Source organism: Erithacus rubecula (assembly GCF_903797595.1).
Source record: "Erithacus rubecula genome assembly, chromosome: 2".
Classification (NCBI taxonomy): Eukaryota; Metazoa; Chordata; class Aves; order Passeriformes; family Muscicapidae; genus Erithacus; species Erithacus rubecula.
Window position 1 is genome coordinate 32,815,764 of NC_136685.1, and position 20,403 is coordinate 32,836,166.

The window sequence follows — 20,403 nt, forward strand, 5'->3', positions numbered from 1 at the left end:
AACAGGTAACGGCCTTCCTGAGAGCACTGGAGAATAGTTAACCTACAAAAGATACCACAATTGCAAGTTCTCCACTTGCAAGAAAGGCTGTCCTCATCCTATTTGGACTCCATAAGGAACAAAGGTTGAGGCAACTTTAAATTATAGAAAAGCCTTGCCACCAACAGATAGGTACATAGAGGCCATATATTACATAATCTGATAGAAAGACATCCCACCACATTGAAGAGCAAGAAGAGAAGAAATGAATAAACACTGGAGTTCTGGAGTCTATAAAATAAAATTCTTTTTAGGAAAAAATTTTAGTGTTCCTAAATATTCAAAGCCCTTCCCAAATTTTTTCTCTTAAAAATACCCAAGCACAGCAATACTATGTTACACAATAGTTTTATAGCATTTTACAAATTTACTATGTTTTAATGCATATGTATCTATATGCATGTAAAGTCATTACTAACTTTTAGTTTCACATGAGTTCATTTACTTCCAGTGACCTTTGTATCATTTGGTTTTCAAAGAAAATTCATGTGAACAACTCTGGAAGATTACAATTTTAAAGTACAAGTTGATTTTTTGAAGAAAGCTTCCAGCAAAAATAGGTATTTAGCTTAACAACTCCCAATAATCAACAACCACAAACTGGAAAAATATCCAAAAATTTCATCTGTATTACCATACAAAAAAAAGTCAGTGACTTGTGAATTGGTGAGCAGGATAAAGTTTCAAAGTCATACTTTACCTGTCTAGGTCACATGTCAGCCTTTCAAAATTCTTAAGAATTGTATAAACCTGAGCATCTTGACCAAGAAAGCAAGGTGGCAATAATCCATGAATATTCAATTGCTGCCTCTCCTCCAAGGTAAAAGCCATGCCCTGAAAAAACAAAAATTAAAAAAAACTGAACATGTATAGATGTACAGAACGCAAGGGATAAATAATTTAAGAAAACTTCTGCAGCAAATCCTGCAGCCCAGGTAAAGACAGCACCATAAAATCTATTTAAAATTAAACATAATTTAGAATTATGCAATTATTTTGGGAAAATGTTTTATTGAGCCGTAAGAAGACATGCCTGCACAGATACAATAATTCAGTCCCAAAGCAGAACAAGTTAATGAATGTCTCCTGACACCTCAAAAGCACCACCTGCAAAACTGCTAAGTTACAACTGAAGAAGAAAGTGGCCATATATTCACTCCACTCATTTTGTGCTTTTAATGAGGTCTGTCTGTCTAAAACATCCTGAGAAGTACCCAAGCCACAATAATAAAGATGGTGCCTTTACAGCAGAAACATGACTGTGGCTTTACCACCCCAGCATTGAGTGTTCTGGCTGCTGAAGTTTTACTCAGCTGTGGTAACTACACCCAGGCAGGACTGACAGACAGGATCAGACCTTTGACAGCTTTAGAGAATAAGAACAAAAGTCAGAGGAGTTTCTTCTGCATATGAGCTAGGAAATACATGCACTTGTTTCACACTGCACAGCCACGTTGCAGCTCTCCTTGTGCACCATTCCACCTGCACTGCTTCTATCCAGAGTCAATACTGGATGAGCTGCACCTGTCTTTAGGCCTCTCTAAGGTTAACACTAGAATTGTCTGCATCTTTGCAATATGTTTACCATGTAGCTTAAGCATTTTCTAAAGATCTTGTAAGTAGAGGTTAGGTAGCATACTCTACCAAGATGATGTGTGTGTGTATACACATATAAAAAAGTTATTAGGCAGTTACAGCTGCCTAATATTCAATATCTATGATACAACTACATAAAAAATACCATTTCTTTTCCAAAAAAATACTTGAAAAAACACCTTGAGATGCATTAAAGAGGAAAAAAATAGCAATACAGTGTTTCAGCATTAATTTTCTCATGGAAAATAAGTGTTACTGAGGTACTTTCACTACCACTTCTATAAGCAGACTTTTAAAAATGTCTTCATTTAGACCATTAGAAGTAGCTGGGTCAACAAATGACAGGAAAAGACAGGGAAAACAAGAGCATAAATACAAAAGTCTTCCTTCAGTCTACATTTTCACTACTCTTGTCGTTTCAAGAGAAGAAATTCAGTCCTTAACACAATGTCCTTACTGCCTTTCACAAAACACTTGGTGACTGATACAATGTGATAAATTCATGCCAGTTAATTTCATTACCTAGACAGATTGTTCTTTTTTGTTTCTGTTTTAGTTAGATTTTTTTCCTCAGAAACAGTCACCACACAGGGCTTATTCTCACAGAACAAAAATATATTATCTTACTAGTCTACATTTCTTCCACCATTTTTAATCTAAATTTTGAAGTGGTTATGTCACTGTGACTTGAAAAAAAGCCTTAAAGAAACCCCCCACTATCTGCTCTATAATACCATTAATCAAGTTGTTACCTTAAGTGAAATGATGACTCAAAAAAGAAATATCTTACAATGAACACTTTACAAAACAAACACTTCCAAAATGTGCTTCTCCTTCCCTAGACAGGAAATGAAGGGAAAATAAGTTTAATAAAGATCAGGAACTGTTTTGCTGTAGTTCTCCCTTTATACGAGATTTCAGAGGTTTCTAAATGCATACACAAAAACCACTTTTTTTTTTTTCCCCTAATGAACTTTATGTGACCAGATATGCCATGAATACATATCTGTATTTAATATGTATTCTACAATATTTCTCATCTTGAAAAATCATGGAAGAAGGAAGAGTCAACACTTCTCACAAGTTTATTCAGTGTTGATCCCTCATCTCCACTAGACTTTTTTGGGCTTAAAAAACCCTAATGTGTTCATGCACACTTCAGAATGAGTTCCAAGTGACTAGGATCCACATAGTTTTAATGGATGTTCTAGTGCTGGTAGTAAGGTAACAATCCAGTTATTCTCTGCAATTCTCCTTTCCCTTTTTCCATTAATCAAATGGAATGAAAAAGATTTCTGAATGTCTGTGTTTGGCTTTACTTTAGGAAAAAAAATGGACTTTAATTTCTATAATAGGGTTTCCCTCCTTACTGGAAAATATATTTTATTTTTAAACAAACGCGAGTTACATATTCCAAATGCCTTTTTAAAAAAGTATTTCATCTTGGAATGGTGTATTTTCCAGTATTACAACCGCTTTATAGAAAGTGTTAATTTGTTTCATTATTACTAAAACACAACACACACCTACTCTCCCTAAGATTTATAAGGTTAGAAAATCCTTTACTTGAATATTCCTCTTTGGCATAGATATTATGAATTTTTCAAATTTCTAAGATGAAACACTAAAGCTTTTCTTCCTCCCTCACATCCCATATTGGCTCAGAAGAATTATCATTAAAATATATCTCCTGATCATTTCATAAGAGAAGGCCATTTTATGGAATATTTGTATCCTATTCCATCCGCTTATAATAGAGAAGACTTCACCTATGTAGGATTTATGGTTTACATCTAGATGTCTTGCACTAGCCTCAGATTTTCTTTTCTACATAAAAATTCTAATTTTTTCCTGTTTGAAGTGTTGTTTCCCAGCCATCCAGCAGAGAGGGCTCTAGGTCCAGCTTGGTTCACACACTCCTTTCCCTTCCAGAGAGGCATATTTTGTGCACACCTGGATGGGACAGACTTCCATCATCTAGCATCCCAACTATTACAAAATATGTGAACATTTTTATTCTGTAGCTTGCATTGCAAATAAAATTTTAAAGAAGAACAACAGTATGACAGTCTAAAAGCAGCATAAGGGCAAGAGACCACAACCATAAATATTAATCTCTGCCTAATTAGCTTTATGCTTTATGCATCATATCTATCTGCTTTATGCTTTATGCATCATATAAACCCATAGGGATGAAAAGTATAATTATTATCAACCCTCCCAGTTAAGAGTTTGGAATTCTTCAAGAGTTGTTTTGGTTTACTTATTTTAATCACTCTTTAGGCACAAATATCCTTTCAGATTCTCAGTTGTACTCTCTGAGTTTTCAAGAAATTTAATTCATTGCAAATACATTTAATTCTGAATTTGCCTCTCCATTTGTAATGTTGTGAAGTTTTGTGATTGTAGCAGTGATTTCTATTACTGCACATCATTCAGTCTTCTTTCATTATTTAATGTCTATGGTTTTATCAACTCCACTCTTAACTAGCTGTCCTCTGCTCATAATCTCTAATCCCCCAAAGCTCCTCATCTACAATATTGTTCTAGTGCCATTACATATACATCAATACCCTTCTTCAGTTGCATTACTGAAAAACCACAAAACAGAATAAACAGCATTGCATCATCTTGTATCAGACAGCTTTTTGCACTGTTTCAACCCAATTTTCAAGCAGTGCTTGAAAAGACAGAAAGCACATTCAAAACACTTCAAGAACCATCTCAGCCTTTGTCCACAGTGAACAGAGACAAGTTCTCTCTCAACACAAACTAGCCCTGACACAGTTTTTCTTCAGATAGAATACCTGCAGCTCATAACACTGCTAGGTTTATATAAAACTCTCTAGAAAAAGAGACTGTACTAAAGTAACATGTGCATCCTGTCCCTGCACTAATGAAATTCAGCTTCACTAAAGGGGAGCCAATATTCACTGCACAGTCCTTCTCCAATTTCTCCCAAGATCTAGCCATCTTTCATTCCAGTAGATCAAAACATTCACTTTTAAAAACTTCGACTCATTTAGAAGAAAAGTTCATTTCCTACTGTTGGGCTCACTGCAGGTATGACACAAAAGTATTAGCCTAACAGCATGTAGAATGAGGCTGGTTTAGAAGAGGAAACCATGTCCACATTCAAGGTTCTCTCTCTCAGTGACTCAGTCTCTGGAAGGAAAAGAATCAAGGCTCTTAGCACTTCAGGGGTTCAGGAGACAACCACCACCAGCAGTACTCAAGCTCAAGTATCGCATTTATATTTGAGCCTCCTTTATTCCTGAAGGCAGAAGGAAGAAATGAGAAGGAAGGTGAAAAGGTATAGCAAGGATATATATCTAGAAGTAACATCTATTCTATGAGAAATAAATCTTTGAATTGCTGGTCTAACATATTGCTAGAGGAAAATTAGTCTACAGAGTATTTTGGGGACAGACAAGTGGGTTTATCACTGGCTTAGAGTCCACCAAAAAGTAAAAAACTCATTCTGTATATCTAAATCACAAAAGTGCAGTGAAGAAATTTCAACAATATTGTGTAAAAAGCACACAAGTCTGAGGGACTCAGATATGCCCAACATCTGGTGCCATGGCTGGAAAGAGGAGAGCTGGCACCTCACCACTCCTTGCAGGCTCCCACCGCAGCAGCTGGCATCCCTGAGGATGAGCCAGGGACTGCTCTGCCAGACAAAGCTCTGAGAAAAACCCACAGCTGTCCCCAATACTTGTCTGCTCAAGATCTGAACCAATTTTTTGAACAAAGACTACAGAACTCCATGATTTCATTCTTAAAAATTCCCTTTCTTAAAAACAAATGAATGAAGAAAGGACACACCAAACAAGATGAATGCTTTTGGCTGAAAGACAGAAAACATGCTCCAATTACTAGGGAAGAGTTTTTTCCCCAGTAGGTTCCAAATGAAAAAATCAGTGGCATCATCAGTAGTTGCCAGTCACACATCATCCCATGCTCCTCACACCACTTCATGTGCAAGACTGTCTCCAGGAGAAATTCAACTGCAGAGATAGATGCAACCCTTAGGAAACCATGATCTTTGGTATGCATGACTGTTTGCAGGCAATTCTTTTGCTGGTCGAGCTTTAGCCTTCAGCAATGCTGCGTTTCATACTATGCTAGTACTGTTAAGAATGAATTCAAGTCAAAATTAATTTATTTTAAGGAAAACTTCTTTAGCTGAGGAATCAAAAACCAAAAAATTCAAGCATAGTCTTGCTAGGTATGAGCTACATGACAACAGTTTCAGGCACCTAATGCCATAAACTCCTTTTGGATCACAATATTAAAACAGTCAAATAAACACCACCAAACACAACTGCAAAATTTTACATATTTAAAGAATTTTTTATAAAAACTCTATAAAATTATTGAACACATGAGTGTTCAAGCATTTTAACCTAAATTTAAGAGTTTAATGATCTGCAAATCCCTTTGAGCTATTTTATATAATTTGCATTATTTTAAAACGCCACCTTACAAACACACAAAAAGCATGTTTTGCAAGCATTTCCTCTCCATTTTTCATTGTCATTCTCCAAGTATGACTTCAGAGAAACCAGAAAAATACTTTTAATACTCCAACACTCAGTTCAAGGCAGAACACTCCAGGAAATACTTAGAATAACTAGTCTGAGCACAACACTTTGTAATGAACTTATTCTGCTAAAAACAAATGTGGTTCATGGCAAGAAATTGGTGTTGAAGCAGTGCATATGGCTAAAGATGTTTCCTCTATTTTATATACCCATACTTGTCATGCCTGCCAAAATATTACAAGCAGAGGCAGCTATTTGGGCTAATATCTCTTCAGCAACCACGGCTTTAAGCCACACCAGTCACAGTAAGTATCCCAATAGGTAAGGAAAGTGACTAATTTTTTGGATTGTAAAAAATTCACAGTTTTCTGCTAAAGCAGTTTCTTTTGGGTCTGAAGAAAAAAGTATTTCTGCAAAGTGTCAATTTGCATTAACTTAGAGGTTTGTATTTCTTCTTAAGAATATTTACTGCAAAACCTACATAAGAAGGGTTTGAAAAGCTGAATCTAGTTGCAATTTAAAAAAAAAATCTGGATTATTAAAATTTTTGAGAAAATATATCCTTTCAAATGATGTTTCTGAAGGCTAGGGAGAAAGATGACAAATACAAACTGATAAGAAGAAATAATATGCCTAACAGCAGAAAGTTGCCACAGTTCAAAGAGGAATAGCATAGAGTTAAGAAATAAAAGCTGAATATGAAAATACAAATTTCCTGTTGCAATCCTCTGGCAACACATACAGAGGACAACTTTGCTTTCATAAGCAAAGAACATTGATACCCATTTATAATACACACATTTTTTAAGGCATTATTAGACTGCAAGCAGAAAAGCCACTGTGTGACAGACCTGCTATCTTCCAAAAATGTTATTTTCCCCCAAGACTATGCTCTGATTCTCTATCAGGTATTTTATCAGGCATATTGATTAGCTCTGGATTATACATCTCAGATTAAGGTTTAAAACCAGTATACTAACTAGTGCTTAACTGTCCACTAGGTTCTCTTGCAGAGAAACTGTGCTTTTCTTGTCTGTCTACTGTACCTAGCACACAGATCTTGTGCAGGACTCAGCCTATAGCTGAGATCCCTGAATTAGGAATGAATCCTGCTAACTAAGTGCCTTCACTGGAGTTTGAAAAGCCAGACACAGACAGGCATCTACTCTGGTAAAGACAAGAAAGGAGAAAGCTAGAGGAGGATGGTGAAGTGTAAACAGCAGAACCCAACTTAGATACAGCACTTGTATTCCTTTTGATAAGCCCTCATGCACAGGCATCCATCAGGACTTGAGACAGTGAGGCATGATGAAGGTAAATTAAAAAAAAATTAAAAAGCTGATGGGAACAGCTCTGAACATACAAAAGGCACAGGTTTTATGCACTTTTCTTTAAACACAGCTTTTTAACAAGCACTTTAAGCTAAAAAACTATATTGTGACATTTGGCATTTATATTTTAAAGCTGTTTTCTAGAGTTGCTGTGGATATGCTGCAGTGCTGAACACACAAATTTTTTTCCCAGGAACACCAAGTGACCTGAAGCCCACTCATAGCTCAATTCCAAGTCCATAGGATTTTCAAAAGCAAACTTAAAAAGTCAAGTCAACAGGGTAAACTGAAACAAAAGTCAAAAACAGCTTCTAACAAATAAAGCCCAAATAAATACAGTAGCTAATACACACACCCATGGACTTATGAATCAAAACAAATGTAGATGGCCTGAAGGAGATCAGACTTCTCTTGGCAAATTCATCATGGGAATGTGTGGGCAGCTTGGCAGCTGTGCTGTGAGCTGATACAGTGATTGCACACAAGCATGATTCAGACCAGCACATCAGAAATGACACATCAGAGCATTCTTATTTTAACAATCCTTTAAGTTAAGGTAAACAATTATCTGAATGCAAGCAAGCAAACCAATTTTAAGAAGCTATTTCTATATATGTGTTTTATTATACACATACAGAATAAAATCTTTTTGCATTGCATAATCTCCCCTCACCCTAATTTTAAGAAGGCTGTACTACCCAAACCGCAGACAGTAAAAAATAAATAGTAAAAGAAGTCACCAGGATAATAATATATAAAAATACATTGCATGTGGTGCTTTAATGTAGGATGATGGCTTGGATCTACTTAAGATTCTAAATTTAGCTATTCATATGCAATATAGTCACTTACCCATCCATGATAATTATAGGATAAAGTTGAAGCTCACTCACAGTCACTAATCCAAATTGCTCCAGTTACTCTACTGACTACAGACCAAATTCAGATTTGCACACATAAGCACTTACTGACAACTGGAAAGCTGGAAGGTATTGGAACAATCAACATTGCTCATTATGGCAATAGTATCAACTATAAATCCACTCCATTGCAGGTTATCCGAGCACCAGACAACAGCCAGACAGCACTCCTCTGTATCTCTGTATTATTGCCTGTATGTGGCTGCTGTGCTGTATCAAGCCTCTACCATCCTTCTGACTCCTCAATCCAAATGCACCATTGAAAAATTGTATTGCTCTGATTTATTAATATTCTTACATGAATATTTAATCCAAAGCAACCAGAAAAATTGCCAGAGCTGCATTTGTACACTTTCAAATCAGAGCTGGCTGTCTCCCTATTGCTGCTCCTACCTGGGAGCTACAACAAACATGGGGATGAACAAACTGGGAGCTGTGACACTGGACATGGTTATCTTTCATTAACAGCAGCACTCTGACTCTGTAAGAGCAGCTAAATTAATAACAAGTATCAGTGGTCTGTGTGTCCCCTGACTCAGTTCCCTAGCAGAGGTATTCCTACCAGTGGACCTGTCTTGGCTCTCTTGGTGGCCCCTACCAGACAAGACCTAACAGCAGCCCAAAACACAGTTCAAACTATAGAGATAGAGAAGCTGAACAAATACTCGTATGGAGGGATTTGGGCTTTTTTTGGTCCCTGGATATTTCTGAGACATTTTTATTCTTTTATAACTCCTTTGGGATGTACTGACCCTCAAAGATTGCTACTTGGGAAAGTTCTGGCTATGGGAACCAGAGACAAGAGCAGTTTACCACATCACTTACAAACTTGCTGAGCATGTTCTTATGACAGATTTTAATTTTCAATACAGCTTACCTATGCTACAGATTAAAAACACTGGTTGTAACCCTTTTCAGGGCTCTAGCCCTCTGAATGAATCATGGTAACAAAAATAATTTTGTCGATTACCACCTTTGTTGATACTGTTTGTCTTCTAAAGATGTATCAATGTGATTTAGATACTAAATTTATAAAATAATAGCATATTAAATTATAATTTTAATGATGGTTGTTTTTTTTAAACTAAAGATCAAAAAATAGGCGTTACTAGACCAGTTCTACTTAAAATAACAATTTACTTGTATAGTAGATACTATTAGTCAGTACTCTATATCTCTGATATCTAACTCTAATCCAAGGATGCCAGCAATGCTACCAGTGGAATAACTGACATGGAATCCCTATTTATGAAGGGAATTTCAATGAAAAAAATACCAGATGACATAAAATATATTGTTAACCAGAATTATTCCAAAGAAAGCACTAAATAATAGCTCTCTAACTATAACAATTTTAAAAATAAAGTACAGTCGCCAGGCATGCAGTCTTTAATACACAATATTTACATTTGCAAAATCAGGTGTTATTTTAGAGTCAGGCACAATTTCCATGTAAGTAGGAGTGGAATTTCAGTAACTGCCAAAAATTCCATCTGTCTGAAATAAGTACTTAACCAAATACAGGTTAGTAAGCCCTGAAATCCTGAGGGGATTGATAAACCTGATATGCTTAACAGATTTTATTGTTGCCTTTCAGAGACTAAACAGATTACCAACTACTGTATTCTGGGCTTCTGACAGGACAAAGCAACTAATTTCATTTCACTGGCATGATAAACAATTAACAAAAAAATATTTTAAATACTGTAACACAGAGCTACATAGAGAACAATCTCAATGTCGTGGTCTTTGCTTCTACAACTACAATGGTACACATTGTCCCTACTGTCCCAAGTGGTGACAGAGGCACTGGACAGCCAGGTGAGCTACAAAGGTAAAGAGCTGATGGCACTGTTGTGTGGAGTGACACCAGGCACAGATTATCATGTTACTTATAGGTAGTGTGCTGTTTTATTGTAGCTAAAGTGATGTGTCTACTCAAAATTAGCCATCTGGGCACCCTCCACAGGCTGAGGAAAGTCTGAATGAAACCCTAAGTGGTGTCCTTATATCTTTTTTTTTTTTTTATAGGAATATAACGAACTATTTCAGACAAAACAAATGAGATGAATACTTTCCATTGTCATAGGTAACCCTATAGTTTTAGTATTCCTATTACCACAGCCTAGTAATACCATCTGTAAGCCTTCCTGTCAAACACACTTATTGCATATATTGCATACCTATTGAGTAGTTCCCATTCTCCAGATAGAAACTTACTTTCCTTTAATCATCTCAGTCTGAGGGGCAGTAGTACATGTATACATGAAAAAAGCCTATCTACCCAAATCCTTTGTTTTGGGAGCTCATTATGCCCAGTCTTAACATTCTTTCTCAGAACTGAGTGTACTCTAAAACAAAGTATAAAGCCACCTACAAAATTTACATTCTGAATGCACCTGTTCTATAAGCACAGCCTTAATTGCTATCCACTAGGTAAACAGTCATTCACCTTTCACTGTAACCCTTAGCATCCTAATTGCAACATTCTCTTGTAAATAAAAATATTTTCCTTCTTGCTGAGAAGTCGCTGAAAATTTGTGTTGTCATGAACAAAGTGATAAAAAAATTTGCCATATTAACACTTAGAGAAGACTTATTATTTTTCCATTTTGAATGCTTAAACACTCAGAGTAGTCATAAGTAGCCACAGCCATTACTAGGACCACAGGCTGAGACTATTACAGCATCTGAAATAGCAGCTATGGGATAGAAGAGCTATCATACATCATACCCCTTCCTGAAAATTATAATCTTGCCTAAACATCACTACAATTTTGTTTCGTTCTATCCCTTTAGATTAAGGCAGGAGGAAAATTCAGTGAAGGGCAGATAGACTGGGAAGGCAAACTCTTTAACTCAACAGGGAAAATAAGACACAACCAGTCTAAAACTTTAGTGTGATCTCTGATTTTGTAAAACTCTTTTGTTTTTAAAACTGTTAATTAACCAGTTATATAGACACAGCAAAGTGATGCAAAGCCATCCCAGAGTATGCAAAAAGTTAGCTGATTGAAGGAAGATATTTACTAATGGCAGAGCAATTCCATTTAAAACTGCTGTACCAGCTGCATTCATACAACTCTGCTTTTGGCAAAATACAACCTGCATATCAATAGGATCTGCTTGCATAGAAAAGATTAGACTGAAAAAAAAAATTGAAAAAGTTGTGATAAAATGGGGTATATCACTTTTCTTTTTATTTGACTGCTCTCCAAAAGAGCTTGACTCAAAGCAAACAGTAGACTGAAGGAAAGTGAGCACTATGGAAATAAAATCTGAGTGGTCATTAAGGAAAATAGCCAATATAGAACCATCTGAATTTGCTATCAGACAAGAGCTCTACCTGAAAGAAAATTGGCAAAGGTGAAAAAATGACAAGAATCCCCTCCCAGGAGACCTGATGCATTTCAAGTAGCTACCGTTTACATAGCAAACCAAGGATTAGTTGCCCTTTTATCCAACTGTGCCACGCACAGAAAATTGAGTCTAAAACAACATGATAAGTAAAACCAAATAGAGAAAAATCCACAAAAAATCCCCCCCAAAAAACCAAAAAAAAAACAAAAAAAAAACCCCAAACAACAAACTAAGAACCAAACCATTATCTCAAAAAGCAATTTTCTATATCTCATTAGTTCCTAAAGTTCAAATAGCTTATTAGCATTACAGAAAACTGGAAGATGCAAAAAGCCCAAAGATATAAGGGCTATATTGAGAAATAAAAATCCTCTCCAACAAAGTCCTCACTGAAATCCATGTCCCAGTAGATCCACATGTCTTGAGCAAGCACCACTTCCAGTTCTGATCACCCAAGGGGAAGCTTCCTATGAAGGACATTAACTTTCTATACATTGTTCCACAAATGGGGGACAGAGTTCTGGTTCTTTCACGTGGAAAGTGCAGACACTTCTTTGCTGCTTTAATTAAATGAATTTCAGTGTCATCAGATACCTGGTGGTTAAAAGACCAGCTGATGAAAACCATGGTAGAGAAATATTAGTTCATCTAGTTTAGGCAATATAGCCATAGCCATCACTTGGGTTTTATTAGTTTTATTATTTCTACACATATTTGACAGTGTATCTTATTTCCAGGCTCACAGTAAGTAGATATTCTTCAAATGTAATAGTTGCACATTATTAAAGGAACTCCCATGTGAAAATGTCAAGGATCTGCACTGTCTTCAAGGGCAAAAAACAGATAAGAAAAGAAGCAGTAACAAGAAAACCCAGCACACACAGATTTTGACACTAACACAAAGTTTTCCCTTTCTAGGCATCGTGTTTTTCTCTAAAAGATGAAAGGATAACAATAAAATGGCTGAAAAACTCATAACAAAACACATACTTATTTTCTGAACTCAAATGACAAAACAAATTGAACCAACAGTGTTTCAAAGAGCTCAACTATCTGCTCTTTAGCTTTAGTCAACCGAGCTGCCTTTGGGGTGTTTTATACAGCTTATGGTAGGAACTTGAAATGGAAAAGTAGACCAAATTCATCGTGGTTGTTGTACCTTGGCTACTGACAGTGCAGTGACACTGCCAGATGCCATTCAGACCATTCCACATGAAGGCATAGCAGTCTTTAGATATTCACAATGACTCCTGATGACTGTGCACTGAGAGCTTAATGGCAAGCTTCACAACAAAACAAAATCTTTTATTTCACCACTGGTCTTAACTGTTTTGGCAAAGGTAACATTACTTGCTGTGTGAAGTGGGAGTGTCAATCTTCCAAACCAGGATGACTGGTTTCAAGAGGGACTGCTTAGACTTTCCTTCCCCAAAAGTGCTGCTCTCAAAAGTAGCTTCTGCTGTAGTATAGAAGCATCAGTTTTAAGTCTCTCAGCATTGCAAAGCAATCCTTGAAAGAAACAGATTTCTTTCACCAGTACTGGCACACAAAATAAGACCATATGTCTAAGCTATAACATGCAAGATTTTCCAAAGACAGCTTATTTTTCTAGTAGGAAATGTAATTTACATACACTGAACTTTAGGATTCATTTACAAGAGTCATGAGAAAAACTGGCTTCCTTATAGTATAGAAAAACCACTGCTCACAGGGAGCAAGCTTTGGTACTGCAAAATCACTAGCCTTACTGGGGACACCAACTCAATTTATTTATATTTATCTGCTCTCACAATAGCCAAGTAGCTGACTTTTCCAGAAGAAAAGTAAGAAGAATGGCACAATAAGGAGCTGCTTGGAGCTGTTGAAAGGGCATGACAGTAAGCAGAGAAAAGCAGGCCAAACTGATGTGGCTGAAAGCAATGGGAATGGAAAAGTTAAGCAGAATGCCCAAGCAGATGGGAATGAAGAGCCAGCAAAGCACGTGAAACAGTAACAGGATTTATTTTCAAGGAAAAACTAAAAGAGTTACTCAAAGGTAGGAGTCATGGACAAAATAGAGCGAGTCCAACCTGTGTAAGGAACACTATGATCAGAGAACACACACAAATGCAAATGTGAAGGCTGAAGAAATGAAGCTCAAACGAATACAAGAAGGAAAAAACAGGTGCTGCAAGTAATTGTGCCAGAAGAGCTTTGGACTGCTGTAATCTGCTTCACACACACTGCACACACAAAGAACCTTACTTTGCTGTCTGTTCCTAATTATGCCTGGATGGAAAGCTCAAATCACACTGCAAAAGGCAACATTTCTTTTCCCAGGCAGGGGTAGGCAGCATTATCCCACTGGAAGCTCACAAGGACGAATCCAGAACCCCTGCCAGCTTTCAGCGGGAATTACAAATTGCACAATTTAGAGGGGAATGAGGGTCCCTCAAACAAAGCAGGTACCCAAAACACATCATCAATGGTGAAAGCATCTCCCTGTCTGGCAAGTTTTTAAAGCTGGAATCTTTAAATTACTGTACTGAACCAGAACTATTTACTAGTCTTCTGTAAAACGAATGATTTTGTTTAAGGGTTTAAACTAGTATATTATTAGTAGTAATACACAAAACACTAAAAATCCTCCACTACATACTCTTAATTTCTTCCACATGTGGGAGAATGAACTGAGAGGCATTTAGAGATTTCTAACCTTTTATATTCTAAAGTAGGGACACAGGTTGTAAAAGGTGCATGAGCAACTCCAGCAAAGATAATTAGAAAATTCTGAATTTATGTGTACAGAATCCACATTCACTCTGTTATACAAACAGGCATATTATTGACAAACTAGTTAGCTTCCTCCATAGGCTACATAATTTGCCAGAGAAACATCATCTGGGACAAACAACAGAAGGAAAACACAATATTAAAGAAAAAGTAAGTAAGTCTCAAAGTTTTGGGTTGTCACCTATGATATTATGGTATCTAATGTTTGTCATTTCTCAAGTGTCAGTGATAGCCAAGTTTGTTACCTAAAAGTAGGTCAGGAGAACCTCTTGGCTGGGCTCATGTAGCTCTGCAGATCAGTAGATCTTGTACTAACAACTGTGTCAAGTTTGAATACCTTCTCATTCTTTGCTATCAGTTACACTGTTAAAGAAATCTGCTAATTGGAAATGAACCAAATTTTGGTTCAAAACCAAAAACCAGGCAACTCACCTCCTTCTAAGAGGAATTTTACATTACAGGAAATTCAGAAACCTTCAGAAATAAAACCTTTTTGCTTGTTTATTTGCTTCAGAGGAAACCTTGAGTGAAAATACATAGCATTAGCAGAAGTCTTCAATAAAATTCCAGAGATTTCAGCACACCTTCTAACCTATTAACACAAAACTTATCCACACCATTATGTATGTTTTCACTCACTTTGGACAAATGCAAAACAGTTTTACAAAAGTCACCATTTCTTATTCTGTTTAAGCAACAATACTTATTTCTTTCTGCTCTTTGCTTTCCACAAGCTTCCTAAGCATTTGTACTGATTTTAGATGTATGGTCTGACTTTAGGGGTGGATTATTTAATAAAGGAATGGCAACATCCATAAATAATATTGCAGGCAGCTTGAATAAAATCCAAATAAAGGAAAATATCATTATATAGGTCTTCTTTTTCCTCTATCATCACTTCACAAATCCAACCAGATATTGGGCTTTGAAACAGCTGACCAGAAATTGAGAATATCTGCCCAGGTTAGCACTATTTGATAGATAATTATCACTGGACATGATATATCAACACAAAAAATCCCAAACTTGTTTCCCCATTTGACAAGAGCATTAAAAAAAACCACCAAAAATCCCAACTCTTTTAGTTACAACTTTGTGGTTGTAATAAACTCACACATCCCTAAATATCTTCCGGGCAGCTAAAATCCCCATTAAAGCAATTATAAACTTTACGTCCAAAGTATTTGATACAGAAAAAAATTTTGGCCTTAAGTTGATAGAATGTCCATGAGAGATATAAAACCACAAATGACAACACTAGTCTCTATTGCGTGGAAAAATGAAAAACAGAGTAACAGATAAGAAATAATGGGATTTCTTGGGTTAATTTCCTCTAGTAGCACCTAACCAGCACATATTAGGCACTTTGGCTGTGAAAAGTGAAATGCTGTTTTTAACCAGATACTTTACAGTCCCACATAACTCATTGTATATCTAACCATCTAAACCATCCTTACCCATTTAAATTAGCTTTCATTGTTCCCTAGAAGTTAGATGTCACTACTATGAATCAATTTGAACAAAGTCTTTTTAAATATACAGGGAAACAGTTAACAGTTGCATATAACTTTAAGAGAAAAAAAATGTTTATAACGTAGTTATCGATGAAGTCCAAAGCATTATTATATGCACAGAGTTCATGAGACAAATAAAAGAGAATCATGCAGCTTGGAAAGGCCTTAAGGAGGTTCACTGGTCCAGTGCTACTGAGAGCAGATCCACCTGGACCAGGTGAGCACTCTCTCCAAGGTTAGATTCCACTTCTCTAGGCAGCCCCTCATTGCACTTGTCTGTCCCCCATTTTTCCTTATATTTTTCCTCCAAACTATTTCAAATTTCCTCAGACTTGTCTTCCTGGCCTCTGACCCTTTCACTGTGCCACCAGGTCACCCAGGTCTTTTCCTACAGGCCTTCTTTCCACTTGTTTCCCAGACTGATGTCCTGCACAGAGTTATTCCATCCTAACTGTTCCATCCTGCCTTTATCTAAATTCATGACATTGCTGTCAGCCCATTTTTCCATTGTTTCTAGGTCACTCCAAAAAGCAGCCTGCCTTATAACATGTGCAATATTCAGGCTTGCATAGTGCAGTCTCTCTTATTACACAGCTTATTCATACAGATGCTAAATTGTTCACCCATTATAATTTAACCACAGTATTTCATTATCTGAAATAACAATTTTGCTCTACCTCCCTGTGGAACAGAAATCATAAGTAGAGCATTAAAGTAGTGGTCTGAACTGAGTAGATCTCAACATTGCTCTGAAGTCTCTTCTCATACAAGTAAAATTCAGAATGAGCCATGTATAATTTCTGTGATACCCATGTGAATTTTAACTTTCTTTTTAAAAGCTTTTCACATATTGTTGAGATATGTTTTCTTTCCTTATCTTCCCTGAGAGTGTCTGGCATTCGGTCTCTATTCCGCTATGGTCCTTGACAGGATTTTCTGGATTGTGGGGTTTGTATTTTGTTTCTAAATTCAGGTTTTTAGAAATTGAAAGGATAAGCTTGCAATAATTCTTAAAGAATGAAAAAAAAAAAAAAAAGTTGCAGAAATACTTTTTCAAAGATAATTGCAAGTATTCTCACTTTAGAAAATGAGTAAGAGGTTCCAAGAAACCTCTTCATCTTTTTCTGGACAGAATACAGCAGTTAATTTGTTTCTCTGTTCAATGGGTGAATGCTCTGAAAAGAAAGCATAATAAATACCTGATAATTACTAGCAGCTTTACTGTATTTATGTGAATCAAACTTTTCCATTTTGAGGCATATTTTTGTAGTATCATCCACTGGTCTTCCACAAGAAACTTTCAGTTTTCTATGAAAAGTGGGAAGATTGATCTAACTTCATTTTCTCTAATTAACAACATCATGTTATCCATAGTTTGATTTAAATTAATGTAAATTACTAATGGCTGAAAGATAGACATCTCATGTTCTCTGCATTGTCCTAATTATAATTAATATTGCTTCTGAGTTAGATCATAGAAATATTTATAGCATAAACAGGATTGTTTGTTTCAGCATTGTTGTTAAATAATTAGAGACAGACAATTTTTTCCCTTAGTATTTATATTGTGTTTACTCACATTATTTGATAAGTTAGGAAAAAAATCTAAAGTCAGACTTTGCAAAAAAAATAACATTGCTGGATGAATTTTTTTAACGTCAATTCTGAGCCTTTAAGAGTTGTAAGTAAAAAAAGAAAAAGAAAAAAGCCAGTGGATACTGCAGAAACATTACACTACACTGATTCTGAGAGGATTATCAAACCTACCAATATTGTATTGTTAAACAGCTCCAATTATCACAGTTCAACAATAATTCCCTACACTATCTGCTAATGGATTAATATAATTTAAGGTAAAATTCCAGAAGGATAATTTTCATCTGCATACAGAAAAAAAATTCACACTACTTTTTGTTTTAAACACCACAGAGGGCAAGAAGTGTCAGCAAGGGAGAGGGAGAGAGAGATGCCTCTCTCAGAGATGTTGCTTCAGCTCAGACTCAGCAGATATCAGACCTGGCAGAGCTCTGTGTCTGCTCTTGTCCAACACAGGACCAGCCCATATAGAGCCAGCACAGACAGTTGTGCCAGGCTGGATTGCATGGAGGAAACACAAACTCCAGCCAAGCAGCTACATGACCAACAGCCCTGCTGGATGTGCTAACAGAAGAATGCTTTTGGAAGCTCAGTTCCTGTTGTCTAAGGCAGCAGCAAAGTTATACTGACAAAACTCTTCCTCCTGCAAGGCACACATCCCATCTCCATGAGATAGCTCCACTGACACGGCTCCATCAGCAGAGCCTCTGTTGAGCTCTCCAAAAATCACTGCCCATCCCTCCCCAAGACAATCTAAGAGCTCTTCATATCATGGCCATAAAAAAATAAAAAAAATCTGATTAAATAATTTTGGTCTGTATCGTGTTTCTGCTCAACAGCCTGTGCAAACCACCCTTTAAACACACACATACAAAAAAACTGCTTCAACCTAGTCATGCATTTGCAGCCAAGTGAAATGGAAACTAATATATAATCCTGGTTAACGCAGTACAATGTCTGAAATTAAGAGCGCTGTTACTCTCTTTGCTAAGGGAGAGTTGGTAGCAATGTCACATGTCATTTTTTGAAGCAGAGAAGGGAAAACAGAACATCAGTCAGGACACTTCCCTAGCAGAACACACTTTTATGACCTGAAGTGTTCCAGCCCTTGAATGAGGTGATTGTTGCATGCACTTCATCAGCTTTCTCTTCTGGAAACACAAGAAAACACCTAACTACTCTGACAAAAAATAAAAATAAAAATTCTGGAAACCTTTCAGGCTAGTTTATTCTGTCCAGCAATGCTGAAGTACACAATTAGCATTCTGCCTTGGTTTTCAAAATGCCTATCCAGACCTACATATCCTACAAATGAATGTTTTACATTTTGTCAAGGGTTAGCATCTAACCATCAGAAATATTAACAGAATCATGTAAAAACAATTTTCCAGGTGAACATTTTAATGTAGGACTTTCAAACTCTGGAAGTTTTTTCCTAAGTATACACACATGAGTGAACCAAAATAAAAGTCAGAGGATACATCACCAATACTAATGAATATAAACACTATTCTATGTTCTTTCCCATACTTCCCATACTAGAAGAATTCATGGAAAGCTGGCCTACAGATGGCCTTACAAGCTATCAGAACTTAGTTTACCTAAAAAGCTGGTTTTTTATTCTGTTCTGCAATTCAACATTTTGATAAAACAAGTTCTAAGATCCTTTTATTAATTTGTTTCATGGAGTTTGTGCCTTAAATGAATATGCAGAAAAATGTATTAATGGAGGGCCTACTTTTTTTTTTTTTTTTTTTTTTAATATAAACAGCAGAGTTTGGGAATTTAAATGCTGTATGTTCCTGTCAGCATGAGGAGCTGCAGACAGATTAGGATCCTGGCAGCAGGTCAGCAATGGGTAAGGTTGGTAGACCAGCCTTAGTCACCCACTGAGCCCTAGATCAGATGAAACTGTTTGTATCTGAACTGGCACTAAGTGATAGCAAGACAGACTTTATAACATGCTACTACCAGCCTAACAGCATAAAGGCTGTTAGCCATTTAATTATTTTTAATAGCTCCTATGAAATAGTACTTTATCAAGACATTAGACAGGAAGATAGCAATAGCCATCCAGCAGTGGTAAGAGATGAAGGAATTTGAGCTCTTGATCACATGCATATGTTACTAGTAGCTATGGACATTGGATCCCACCTAATTTTTAGAATATCAGTTAAAGTAAGCACAGCAGAAATATTTTATCACTCTGACTCACAGACCCTATCTTATATTCACACAGAGCAAGCACTGCTCCCAAGTGAGAACACATTTGCTGTATATAAGTGGAGAAAAGCAAAAGCATATTATACATAAGCAGGCCTACACGTCCATTTTTTCATTTTTTCGTTATTACATCCTATGAAATCACTTACTTCCATCAACTAGAGCAAACTACCTGTAGGTAGCAAGCCAGCAGCATTTTAGTGGCCTTTGCCAGTTTTAACAACTCACTCAGCTGGAGCAGATGACAGCTTCAAAGAGAAATGACAGGACATTCCCTGCAAAGTGCTGCCTGTATTTTGGTGCATGTCAAATCTCACTGATCTTATCACAGGTGAAATTGTCTCACTTCCTTGTTATGAGAAGGATGCTTGCTCAAGCAGAAACAAGCCACAGTATAACAGCACTAACTTGAACCCCAGCAATATCATAAATGGTGTCTGATAAAAGTGAAATTTGTATAAAGGCTATAGTCTTCTCTTGCATGGATTTAAAGCACAGCACACAT

General features: G+C 36.5%; 1 protein-coding gene across 2 annotated transcripts in view; it reads right to left on the reverse strand.

Moving 5' to 3' along the window:
• ME1 (malic enzyme 1) overlaps positions 1 to 20,403 on the reverse strand; it is a 150,559-nt gene that overhangs the window by 112,304 nt on the left and 17,852 nt on the right. For both annotated transcript variants that reach the window (XM_079327104.1, XM_079327105.1), the window contains exon 2: positions 740 to 873. In XM_079327104.1, the coding sequence (XP_079183230.1) occupies positions 740 to 873 (134 nt within the window). The remainder of the gene's footprint in view (positions 1 to 739; positions 874 to 20,403) is intronic.